Source organism: Balaenoptera acutorostrata, chromosome 10, assembly GCF_949987535.1.
Source record: "Balaenoptera acutorostrata chromosome 10, mBalAcu1.1, whole genome shotgun sequence".
Lineage (NCBI taxonomy): Eukaryota > Metazoa > Chordata > Mammalia > Artiodactyla > Balaenopteridae > Balaenoptera > Balaenoptera acutorostrata.
The window spans coordinates 70,670,646-70,684,470 of NC_080073.1; the positions used below are offsets into that span (position 1 = coordinate 70,670,646).

At 39.0% G+C, this 13,825-nt stretch overlaps 1 protein-coding gene across 5 annotated transcripts in view; it reads right to left on the reverse strand.

Annotated features, from left to right (window-relative positions):
- The window catches only part of BTBD9 (BTB domain containing 9), a 411,304-nt gene that overhangs the window by 68,694 nt on the left and 328,785 nt on the right, over positions 1 to 13,825 (reverse strand). For all 5 annotated transcript variants that reach the window (XR_009009550.1, XR_009009549.1, XM_057555121.1 and 2 more), the window contains exon 9: positions 8,321 to 8,428. Coding sequence is in view for 3 of the 5 variants with exons in the window: in XM_057555121.1 (XP_057411104.1) it covers positions 8,321 to 8,428 (108 nt within the window). In the remaining 2 variants the exon portion in view is untranslated. The remainder of the gene's footprint in view (positions 1 to 8,320; positions 8,429 to 13,825) is intronic.

Here is a 13,825-nt window from a genome sequence, read left to right on the forward strand (position 1 = left end):
AAAAGGAAATATGACTAGTATATCTGGCAGGAAGATGGACAGTCTGTGAGAAAATCAGCCTAAAATCTAGTGACACTAGGTAGTTCCAGATTAGGACCACAGAAATCTCAAGTGGAAAAAGAAATCTTCAGTATTACCCAGTTTTTTATATCTAATTTTTTATATTTGCCAAAATGTTTGCCAAGGGGGCACAGTCTTGGACAGATGATGGCCTACATCGCTAACACTTTGGCAGACAGAATTATTAGTCAATGGGACCAAGACAAAGTGAAGAAACAGTTAAAAAATGAACATGAAGGAGGTCAGTATGTAAGGAGCACATGCTGGCAGGAAACAAGACAGCTGCATAACACAGGAGAAACGCAGCCAGGCACAAGGAAGGAAAGGGAAAAGATGCGGGGTCACTGGGGAGTATCAACAGCCCATGCAGTAGAGCTTCCGGGAATGCAAGTTCAAGATGGCCGACATAATCGGCACATTTACCTTGCTCCCTTCCTGGAAACCAGTGAGGTGACATCAAAGCAATACAAAGGAGACACCTTCATAATAGTGTTGCAAACTCAAAAGAAGGCTATTAGCAAATCAAGATTTTGTTGAGTTTCTAGAAAATGGTAGGTGGATGAAACATTATTCATAAATCTGAGGGGAATTGGGCAGATTTCCATATAATAGCAAACTGAGCAGGATGGAAGAAAAACGACCCACATCCAGCCATACCATTGTGAAATTTAAGACCTCCAAGGATGAAGAGAAGATCCTAAAGGCTTCTATAGGGAAAAATAAATTACTACAAAGAATAAGAATCTGCTTATATCAGATTTCTCATCAGCAGCATTAGATGACAGATGGCAATAAATCCAAGCTTTCAAAATTCTGAAGGAACTGAACTCTATACCCAGTTAAACTATGATTCAGGTATGCAAGTATTCTGAAAATTTGCCTTCCACATACCCTTTCTGAAGAAACTACCTATAGATTTACTCTGTGCAATGCTCATAAGGGATCTTCTTAACTAAGACACAATCAAGTCATATTTGGCTTCAAATTCACCGAGGAGAGAGAAGAGAAAAGACAGTGTGCCAGCAGGGTAGCAGCAGGCATTTCTCCTCAGGGGGAGTCCTTGTAGCAGTCCATACAAATGTACAGGAGTCATTCCTGCTGGCATGCAAGTGACACAGCTCAGGTGAGTGTATAAGACTTATTCTGGGCAGGTGTGGGGCCTCTCTGGCCTAGAAGCCTTATATTTCAAATTGAAAATAGTATCTCTTGTAATAGTTCCATAAACACAGATCCCAGAACTTTCATGAGGGACATGTCTAGTCACAAGTCATCACACTCAGGAAACCCAAAGCTATGACTTCCAACCAGATATTAAAAGTCCTCCCAGCCAGATGCAACTGACCAATCAGGGGTGATTTTTATCATAAGCAATGTTGCCTAATAACCCAGCTGACATTCCACTTCGATCAGATTTTCAGGGGAAGAGATCTAGAAAGGTAACTGGGCCAAAGGACAATATCTCCTGCAAAGGAAAAAGGGTTTGATTACCCCTTTACCCACATTCTACAAAAAGATCACAGCTGTAGAGTAGGCCTAGGAAGCAGTCTGTTCAAAAATAAACCAATGATGGGATGTAAACTGGTGCAGCCACTGTGGAAAACAGTATGGAGGTTTCTCAAAAAACTAAAGATAGAACTACCATATGACACAGCAATTCCACTCCTGGGTATATATCCGAAAAAAACAAAGCCACTAATTTGAAATGATACATGCACCCCTATGTTCATATAGCAGCATTATTTATAATTGCCAAGATATGGAAGCAACCTAAGTGTCCATCAACAGAAGAATGGATAAAGAAGCTGTGATACACACACACACACACACACACACACACACACACACACACACACACTCAGCCATAAAAAAGAATGAAATCTTGCCATTTGCAACAACATGGATGGACTTGGAGGATATTATGCTAAGTGAAATAAGTCAGACAGAGAAAGACAAATACCGTAAGATATCACATATGTGGAATCTAAAAAATACAACAAACTAGTGAAAGAAAAAAAAACAGACTCAAAGATACAGAGAACAGGGACTTCCCTGGTGGCGCAGTGGTTAAGAATCCTCCTGCCAGTACAGGGGACACGGGTTTGATCCCTGGTCTGGGAAGATTCCACATGCTGTGGAGCAACTAAGCCCATGCGCCACAACTACTGAGCCCACACGCCACAACTACTGAAGCCTACACACTCTAGGGCTGTGTGCTGCAACTACTGAAGCCCGTGCACCTAGAGCCCGTGCTCTGCAACAAGAGAAGCCACCTCAGCGAGAAGCCCGCGCACTGCAACAGAATAGCCCCCGCTCACCACAACTAGAGAAAGCCCGTGCGTAGCAATGAAGACCCAACACAGCCAAAATATAAAAAAATTAAAAAAAAAAAAAAAAAAAGATACAGAGAACAAACTAGTCACTACCAGTGGGGAGAGGAGGAGGGACCATACAGGGGTAGGGAACTAAGAAGTACAAACTATTATGTATAAGATAAGCTGCAAGGATATACTGTACAACACAGGGAATATAGCCAATATTTTATAACTACAAATAGAGTATAACCTTTAAAAATTGTGAATCACTATATTGTACACCTGTAACTTATGTAATATTGTACATCAACTATACGTCAATTAAAAAAAAGGGAAAAAAAATTAACCAGCAAACAAGAGTATGCTTTACATACTGTAACAGGAAAAAGAGGCAATTAGGAACTCCAGGAAAACAAAAAGCTGGCTAATATGAAGCTAGTTATTTATCATTTGTGGAATACTTCTGAGCACTTGTAAGAAAATCAAATCTGTGATCTGAACACAGTACAATTCTTCCAAGAGGGACACAAGTTCAGTGACGTTGAACAGCATTTCCCTCACTACAGAGCCAATGAATTACTAGATCTGTAGGGAGCAATGTTTATATAATCATAATATTATAATGAGTTCTTAGTGGTTTTCCCTTTTCAGGATTAGTTTATAGCCAACACATGGAAGATTTAAATAAATCAAAAAAAAACAGAAAATAATATCATAAATCTTCACAATGTCAATGAGGTGGGACAGCTGACAGATGGGGAGAGACAGAGGGAAATGTAGGGGTGGTAATTTCTTTACTAACATAGTAGGGAGTCAAGAAATACTATCCACAATTGATGGATCAAAAAATAGAGGTTTAAGTACATTGTTTAATTTTAAAAGGTAAGTAATAGTAGAACTAAAAAGAAAAACATAACTATCAAAAAATGAGGAGTGGTTAAGTGAGCTAAATACCTCATTTATTTTTATACCAAGGAGTTAGTGAAGTTGATAAAGAGATATAAAAATATTATTTATAATTGAGAAGTTATAAAAACTAAAAAAAAAGTCAAAAGTAGTTACTTCTGAGGAATGAAACAGAAGATGGGAGGGTAAAAATTTATTTTTCACTTATATCTTTTTGGACTGTTGAAAATAACTTTCCATGGGCATGTTTTACATTTATAATAAAAAAAGAAAAACTGATGTTAGTATTTTACTGTACTGACACAGATTTAGGGTTCAGCAATTTAGAAGACAGTAGAGAAAAGCAATCAACAATTAAAAAGTGAAATAAGGGACTTCCCTGGTGGCGCAGTGGTTAAGAATCCACCTGCCAATGTAGGGGACATGGGTTCGAGCCCTGGTCCGGGAAGATTCCACATGCTGTGGAGCAACTAAGCCCGTGCGCCACAACTACTGAGCCTGCGCTCTAGAGCCCGCGAGCCACAACTACTAAAGCCCGCATGCCTAGAGCCCGTGTCCGCAACAAGAGAAGCCACCGCAATGAGAAGCCCGTGCACCGCAATGCAGAGTAGCCCCCGCTCGCCGCAACTACAGAAAGCCTGCGCACAGCAACAAGGACCCAACACGGCCAAAAATAAATAATTTATTTTCTAAAAAAAGGGAAATAAGGTTAAAAGGTACAGGAATAGATGATGTGAAAAAAGAGAACAAAAAGTAATTTTGTAAAATCAGCTGATACATTTGTGAAAACATAGGTAAACCTTGAGGGCATTATGCTAAGTGAAGTAACTCAGACTGAGAAAGACAAATATTGTATGATCTCACTTATATGTGAAATCTAAACAAACAAACTCATAGAAACAGAACAGACTGATGGTTGCCAGGTGCTGGGGGGGCGGGGTGAGGGAAATGGGAGAAGGTGGTTAAAAGGTACAAACTTCCTATTATAAGATAAATAAGTTCGGGGAATGTAATGTACAGCATGGTGACTACAGTTAACAGTACATTTGCGTATTTCAAAGTTACTAAGAGAGTAGGTCTTAAAAGTTCTCACCATAAGAAATAAAATTATAACTAGGTGAGGTGATGGATGGTAAACTTGCTGTGGTGATCATTTCGCAATATATACATATACCAAATCACTGTGTTGTACACTCTAACCTTATACAATGTTATATATCAATTACATCTCAATAAGCTGGGAAAAACCCCAAATCAGTCAATACAAAAACAGGATTATCTATGATAGAAAATGAGCCTTTATCTTGAAAGCTCCAACTGTAGCAGGCCAAAAAAGGAAACTATCCTAACCCAGGAGCAGGAATTTATAGGAAGACATTGGAGAATCTCACTCCCTAGGTCTTTTTCAGAGGACAGCAAAAATCTGTCCTCTGATTTCTTGACTAGGTAGAATGCTATCAAGAGGCAGGGCTATTGATTTCTAATGGTCCTATAGAATTTCATTTATAACATGACTTGCATACTTTATTTCACTAAAAAACAGGCTACAATACTTGAAGCTAACAGGATCCTCTCTTGAGGACTGCTCTGGAGTACATTAGTTCAAAAGGAGAGGCTTTCTTCTTTTATTATCTACATACCTTCCATAAGATGTTACAGGAAAACCCGAACGAACTTGTTGGCCAACCAATATATCTTCTAAGAACTAACTCAAAAATGGGAGGCACAATAGATTCAGGTTATGTCTATAAACATTAAATCATAACCTTTGGCTCCATTGATTCCTAGAGGATTAATAGGCACTCGCCTTCTTGCTACTACTCTTGTTCTTCTAATATATTATTTATTAATTTGTAAAAACACTTACTTCTATAGTATCTAAGTGCTAACATACAAGGTTAAAAACACTTATATTATTGAAACCCACCAACCAATGGAAACAAAAAATTAAAAAGAGAAAAAAATAAGATGCTGATGACTTAATGCAAGGCTACTGGGAGAGGATCTAATGAGTGAATGGGGTTTTGAATCAAGAAAAACCCATTTAAATAAATATAAAATCATTATGATATGTACCTTGTCAGTAGTTAGTCAACCAGTTCTTGTTGAAAAACCCAATTGTATAACACCTTCAACAGGGAGACATAAAAGAGATGAGGAATCCAATTTATAACTCATAAAATGACAGAAGAGATGGGTGATGGTAACCAGTGAGATGTGTAAAAGATGAGGAAGAGAGGGTCTGGTTTGTGAGCTGTATACCCAATAAGCAATGACTCTGGAAAGATAAATGGGTGGTTGTTCATGGGCCTTGAAGGCCTTCCTAGTGTATAAAAAGGGTTCTGGGAGCTTGGAAATAAGTGAATCACTTCATTTCCCAGTTTTCATCATCCACCTTGGTTTAGCAATGCTTTGGGTTCTAGGAGGGAATGTGGTACCGGAGAAAGAGCCCTTCATTCTCTCTTTTATAAAATGAGGACAATATCCCACACAAGGTGTTTTATATTCAGGACAGAATAAGATAAAATACATACAGGTAAAGGAACACTAGTTACTAAATAATTGTTAGTTTTCTTATGGTATGGTAGAGATGGCTACAAAATCTGTGATCCACAGAGAAGTGGCTGCCCAGCCAGGAGCTGACTACGTTTCCTAGTCCTACTAGCATCTAGTGTGGCAACTGACTAGTTCTCCCCAGTGGAATGCAAGTGGAAGTGATGTTTACTATACCCAGGCCAAGGCTGTTCAGATCCAGGTTTACCTTCTCTCTGCTCTTTCCCCATCTATCAGCTAGATGCAAATGATGCTGATGAGGCCCTAGATGATGGCAGAACCATAAGAAGGAAGACACCTGGGTTCCTCAATCATCTGTGAAAAGCCACTTGACAACCAGGAATACTCATGACTGAGAAGTACACTACTGTGTTAAGCCACTGACATACTGAAGCCACTAGTTGTTACAGCAGCAAATGTTACCCTAACCAATACAAACATGCTATAAAATTACTATAATAATAATGGTGAGGATGTCAGACATTGCATCAAACAAGCCATCATTAATGCTATTATGAAATCTTGAAAAGATGTTCAACATCATTAGCCATCAGGAAAATGCAAATCAAAACCATTATGAGATGCCACTTCACTCCCACTAGGATGGCTATGAACAAAAAGATAGACAATAACAAGTACTGGCAAGAATGTGGATAAACTGAAACCTTGTTACACTGCTGGTAGGAATGCAAAATGGTACAGCTGTTGTGGACAAGTTTGGCAGTTCCTCAAAAACTTAAACATAGAGTTACTATAAGACCCAACAATTCCACTCATAGGTATATATACAAGAGAACTGAAAACATATATTCACACAAAAACTTTTACAGGAATGTTCATAGCAGCAATACTCATAATAGCCAGAAAGCAGAAACAATTCAAATGTTCATCAGCTGATAAATGGATAAACAAAATGTGCTATATATATTCCTATATTATGGAATACTATTCAGTCATAAAAAGGAAATGAAGTACTGGTACATGCTATAACATGAATGAACCCTGAAAACATTATATTAAGTGAAAGGAGCCTGGAGCAAAAGATCACATACTATATGATTCCATTTATATGAAACGTCCAGAATATGTAAATCCATAGCGACAGAAAGCAGATTACTGGGTGCTGGGGCTGTGGGCTCTGGAGGGAAATGGGGAGACTGCTAATGGGCAGGAGGTTTCTATCTGGGGTGGTGAAAATGTTTTGGAACAGTAGATAGTCATGATGATGGCACAAGTCTGAACGTACTAAAAACCACTAAACTGTACAGTTTAAAAGGGTGAATTCTATGGTATGGGAATCATATCTCAATTAATATAAAAAAAGAAATCTCAGCTATTTGCTTTATCTTGTCTCCCACAGCATCTGGCTCTACACAAGAAGGCACTGAGCTCTTTTCAGGCAATGACTGGGAAAAGGTATGAGGGAACCTTCTAGGATGCTGCAGATGTGCTAATTTCAAACTGAGTGGTGGTTACATTCATTCTTAGCATGATTCTAAGCTGGTCAGAACTCAGAATCCTTCTGCCTGGCTTTACCCATAACCAGGTAAGGTCAAACAGAGCTCCAATGCCATATGCATGAAATGTTTCTGTTTCCCACAGGAGACCTAAGATACAAACTTTCCTTAGTTTAGGTAACAGTGTAACTAACATGGAGATGAAATAAATATTTAAAGGTAACCCTGAGAATTATATGAGGGTGGGGAATAGGTGAGAGTCTCAGAATACTACTAAAGTGTGTATTGCATCAGCAAAAATCACTAAGGAAGAAAAAAGTCCCGAAGGGGTAGTATGGGATGTGGGGGGAGGACCTGAGAGAGGACTGCATGTGGAAAGTATCTTTCTTTTCCCTGCTTAGATACATGTCACTTTTAAAAGTCAAGTTAAAACCACAAAATAAGAAATGCTTCTTTGGTCATATAAAGTAAATTCTCATCCAAGTACTTAATAGTCAAAACTGAAGTAGGGCTTCCCTGGTGGCGCAGTGGTTGAGAATCTGCTTGCCAATGCAGGGGACACAGGTTCGAGCCCTGGTCTGGGAAGATCCCACATGCCGCGGAGCAACTAGGCCCGTGAGCCACAACTACTGAGCCTGCGAGTCTGGAGCCTGTGCTCCCAACAAGAGAGGTCGCGATAGTGAGAGGCCCGCGCACCGCGATGAAGAGTGGCCCCCGCTTGCCGCAACTAGAGAAAGCCCTCGCACAGAAACGAAGACCCAACACAGCCAAAAATAAATAAATAAATAAATAAGTTAAAAAAAAAAAAAAAGAACTATAGGCTCATTAAGTAAAAAGAGGCACAAGACCCCTTTAAAAAAAACAAAAAACAACAACAACAACAAAAAAACTGAAGTAAAGGATCATCAGAATGTTTTAACCTCCAAATAAGAATATAATTTGGTGACTCCATGAATCTTCACTGGAACCTTCTGAATCCAGTGGAAAGACTGTCTTTTAAAGTGGCATAAATTCCTGAAGGATGTAACTTACTTGCAGGTGACTTTAGTTCTGTCGGCTACCATGGTCCACTGCTGCTGGTTGGTGGAAACCTCGACGTAGTAGCTATAGCTCCGATCGTCACAGTCCCACAGTAATAACCTGAACAGAAGGAAAACATAAGAATGCCGTGAATGCCCCACCTGGCTCTTTCCCTAGGCTGTGTGCGTGAGGGGCTCTATGTCTACTCTAGCCTTCCAACCTGTCTTCTTTGCCCACACACTTCCAGGACTAAAGAAAGAAAGTGAATCCCCAACGAAAGCATGCTGGGAGAAGGTGGAGTCAGCCTGCAGTGAGAGGCTTGTTTCTTTAAAAATTTACTTCACAAGTCACCCAACCCCAGGCGGCCTCTGTCCCCCAAGTGGCAAAGATCTTCTGATTGGCTTATCAGGGAGATGTCCCCAAATCCTCCTTCCTGATTCTTCCAGCTCTCATCTCTTTGGCTGGGCTGAACAAAGGTAACACCCTTGAGACCACTGTTCATGGGGAAATCTGTGCTTTCTAATTGGTATTCTAAGTGGTGGTTACTAGTATGCCCCAATGACCTTAAACATGTTTCAGGTTCCTTCTCATTCTGACCAGACTTTCTGCATAGCTTTCGTAAGACTGCCTGATTGGGAGATACAGGCAGACATATATTGGCCAGTAAAACTTTTTATTTCTTAGAAATTGATTATATTGGTCCTGTTCTTCTTATCCCCCTTTTTAGCTCAGATAAGAACCAAAGCATTGACCATGTGATTTTATTTACTTGAAGCTCAAAAGAGACAAGATTTATCTATGGTGACAGGAGTCAGAATGGTAGTTACCTCTGGGGGAGGGAATGATTGGGAAAGGGTGAGGGAACCTTCTAGGATGCTGGAAATGGGCTAATTTTGATCCAGTGCAAGTTACATGGGTATATACATGTGTAAATATTCATCAAGCTATTCACAAAAGGTTTGTGCACTGTATGTGTGTCATTCCTGAATTTTAAAAATAGAATAAAAAAAGAATCTAAATATTGTAATATGGGAGCAGAACACAGTCCAGCCTTCTGCTTCTGACAGTGCCACTGTGGTGAGAGATCATTGTTTTCTATAATTTCAGCCTCAAAAGTCCTTCCCATATAAGATATCTATCTTATTGCTTTACAGTTGGGCATGCGCATTTGTTTCCTCCACCAGCTAGAACAGAGTGAGCTCCCTGAAGACAGTGTCTATGTCTTACTGGTTTTTCCACACGCAGGACTTGGCACAGACTCTGACACAGAGCCTACACTCCATGAATATTTGCTGAGCGAATATCAGTAGATCATTTGTAACAATAACAACAATGATCATTATTATTATAATGGCCAAAATTTCTTTAATGCTTACCGTGTACCAGGCCCTATCCTAAATGCTCTATGTAACTTATTAAATCTTTCCAAAAGTCCTCTTAGCAAGCATTATTATTCTCATCAAATTATATATGGTGAAAGTGAGGCTTAAAGCTGTTAAGTAATTTATCTAAACTCAGTGAGGGTTCCAACCTGGTGTCCTGACCAAAGCCCCTTTCTGTACTCTGCTGTCAAATGTTTCCTTACTCCCAGGTTATGTATCTGGGCCACAGTTTACAACCTATAACCTATCACTCTACAAAAGTAGTTTGTATTATTTCTCCTTAATCCTGCAAGTACAATCAATGACAGTCCTTTGCACAAGTTCAGTTTAGTGTCACCTCTAAAGCTATTACTAAGGATTAGAAATGCCACTGTGTTCCGCTTTCCCCTCAGTTCCTTATTTTCAATTGTAATTGTGTTTGCTATCAATGATAGTACACACTACTTAATAGGCTAGAATTCATCTTTTAAGTAGAGAAAACTGTTAAAAGGTTTTGGAAAGCATAAACAGATGTGTAATACTGCACATGCTACTGCTTCTCTTGAACTCACCTAAGTATTTAATCTCTCAAAGTACTCTGAATCAATCAGACAGGAATCCACCCTATTGTTTTCAGTGTCCAATAATTCTACTTTTAGATTATACCAGTGTGCGTGATAAGAAAATGAATCATTTCCCTCATTAGTCATTTCCTCAAATATTACTCTAGTCTCTCAGCATGTTTATGCAGTTAGCCTATATTAATTTATACTTAGTAACTTTTAAAAATGTAATTTTTCCTTCTATGTTTGGCTCTCAGAATGAATATAAGCCTTTTAGAAAGATCGTTGATCTCTCTGTTTTTAAAAAATTCTACTCCAAACATGTGGTCTCTGTTTATAGCATATGTTCCATATATGTTCTGGGCTGAAATCATTCATAACTCTGCCAGAGTAGATTAAAACCAGGAAAAAAAACTTCAAAATAATTAACCATTCTCTTTATTGAACAGCCCTGGTAACAGGCTTTTTGGGAGATGATGTTGAGGCTGTTTCCCAATGGAATTTTGGATTATTTATGGAGAGCCAGGTTTATCATAATCCATATCCTTCTGGATAATCATGAGTTAGTACTTCTACCAGTGTATCCAAATGAAAATAATCAGTCCCTTTTGGGCTAAAATCTAACCAGATCTTGAAATAATTCATGGAAAAATATTTTTCATGGAAAAATGTTTCATGGAAAAAGTTACAGTAACTTATTCTATAAAGTCCTCCAATTTCTTTCAAGGTAAAATGAAGATCACTTGTAATTCCAGTAATTTTGTCAACACATACACATGGTGCAAACTGCTTCTTTGCTTAATGACCTATTATGAATATCTTTTTTTTGCATCATCAAATATTCTTCCTCATCATATGTACTGGTTTCATAGAATTTCACTGTGTGGATGCCCCGTAATTTACTTAATTAGTCTCCTATTGTTGGACATTTAGGTAGTTGATAATATTGCACTGCTTTGAAACCTCTGTGATGAGCATTCTTAAGCTAAATCTATGGTTATTGCCTTGGAAAGTCGCTAGAAGTGAAACTCCTGGAGCAGGGCTTATGAGGCCTTGATATGTATTATAGAACAGCTGCACACCTGTCCCCTCCCCTCACCCGCAATGACAGTCTGCACCAATTCATACTCACACCACCAGCAGTGTATGAAAATGCCTGTTCTGTGCATCATCACCAATATTGTATATTATCTTTAAAAATACTGCCAATTTGATAGATGAAATCTCTCTCATTATTTTAATTTGCAGTTTTTTACTTATCATTGAACTTGAACATTTTACCCATTTTCTACTTATATTTATCCTTTTGTTAATGACTTACAAGATGCCCTTTATATTTAAAGGATATTAATCCACTGCCTATCACAGTTTGCATGCTGAAGATACTAATTTTTATTAGCCTACTCTATCAATCTTTACCTCAATAATTTCTCCTGGCCTAAATTCTTTTTTCTGAACAGCAGCCAAGTGCACATACCAGTTGAGACATCTCCTCTCTATTCCTCTATTAAGAGTCCCTGGGGGCTGGAAATGCGGGGTCAGGGTGACTCCTGAGTGGAAAAGGGACACTGATGGATCTCAGGTTGTCAAGCAAGGGCTCAGACTCACCTACATATAGGAGTTTTTAAGAGAGATTCTTTTTTTAAAATTGAATGATAGATTCTTCAAATTCTATAGTGCTCTACAATTTTCAAAAATTTCACACACATGATTTCATATAATCCCATAATAACCATTTTTTAAATCCTCTACCCCTATATTGCCCCTCCCCCTCCCCTTCCCCCCACTGGTAGCCACTAGTTTGTTCTCTATATAAAAGGGATTCTAATTTATGTGCTAGGATGCATACTTGCTTGGAATGTAGGCTTAGCCAAGAATGAAAACCCCTCTGTTGATTCAACTGAAAAAAAAGCAAGCACAGCTTAAGGACACTAAAGGAAAAATTGGCTCAATCTCTTTTTTGCCCATGGAGAGAAATTTTGTTCTAATAAGGCACAACTGTAAAGCCCACCAATTCCCTTCACTTCTTTCCCTGCCAGCAAAGTCTGTTCCCGTATCTTTGCACCTGCAACAACACAGCAATATTTCCGATTTGTAATCTGCCAGAAAAGGTCTGCCCAGCGAGCTGGCCCAGGACAGACACACTCCCTCTGACGTTAATTGAGAGTAGCTCCTTAAACATACCCGACATCCCCCCACCCACACATCAGAAGCCATTTTCAAAAGGGGCTGAATAAAGGAAGCTGCTAGCCAAGATCTACTGATGCAGATCAAGTCTGTGTTTAGCTGTGGCCACAAACCACTCCACCCAACGAGCACTGCATGAAATGCCTGGTGATATTAAATACCGTCTCCTCCATCTTCCTTATTCTCATTGTGGAATTTCCCTGAAAAGCAGTGAAGAGCTGGGCTTTTTTAAATTGATTAGCAGATGTGATTTTGCTTACATCTTCCATAAGTGCTCTGGCTGGCTGCATACCATTGATTACTGGAGTTCAGTTTACAGGAACTAATTGCTCTCTTTGCTGGTGTTTTGATACAAAATTCAATAGCGAATATGTTTTCAAAACTCTTGTCTTTGCGACTTGAGTCAGAAGTGACTTGAGGCAAACCCAGTGGACTGAGTTTTCCCTTCTTTAAAATAATTGCTCTCTCATCAGTCTGTGAAGAAAGTTCCCAAATTATAGCATTCTAATTGGAAAGTCTGCATTATGCATGCGATGACAAACTATGTTGTGCTGAATGGCATTTTTTTCATCCTTTTCTTAAGGGATTAATTCTGTGCCAGATTGTGAACAATGGCTGAGGTTTAACAGTTGAGATCAACAGCTTCTCCACTGAATTGGTGTCTTTTACATCAGCAGCAAGTGTCTGTTTTGCATGCTTCTAACTGTCCATCGTTCGTGGGAGACTCCACTGCAAGGCCAGGGGTCAAGACTGCTGCTCTTGCTGAGTTTTCCCATTTGGGTGAAAACAGACAACTAAGGGAAGATCAACTGCCAAGATATTAATCCTATAATAATAATTTATCATAAAATCCATTTCCAATCTCTCAAAGTCAAAGGTACTTCTGACCTCAAAAATTTGCACTGACTATTCTTTGTTAAAAATCTCCAGAAATTAAGTTCTCCAGAAATAATTGTCTTCCATTCAACAATTCAACAAATATTTATTGAGCACTGACTAAGTGACATTAGGCAAGTCATTTAACTTGTACTTCAGTTTCATCCCTTGTGAAATTAAAGGTCTAGATTTGATGGTTTCTAAGGGCTCTTCTAGTTCCAACATTTTGTAATTTTCTGCAACAGCCTATGCAGTACAGGGTTTTGGGGTTTTTTGGGGGCATATCTGTCCTTTACATAGTAACTCCTCTTTATTTCTCTATCTATCTATCTATCTATCTATCTATCTATCTATCTATCTATCTATCTATTGGCCGTGCCGTGCAGCATGCACGGGATCTTAGTTCCTGAACCTGTGCCCCCTGCAGTGGAAGCGCACAGTCTTAACCACTGGACCACCAGGGAAGTCCCAGTAACTCCTCTCTTTGAGAACTATTTCTGGCCCAACCTTGAGGTATATGTAGGGGGTTC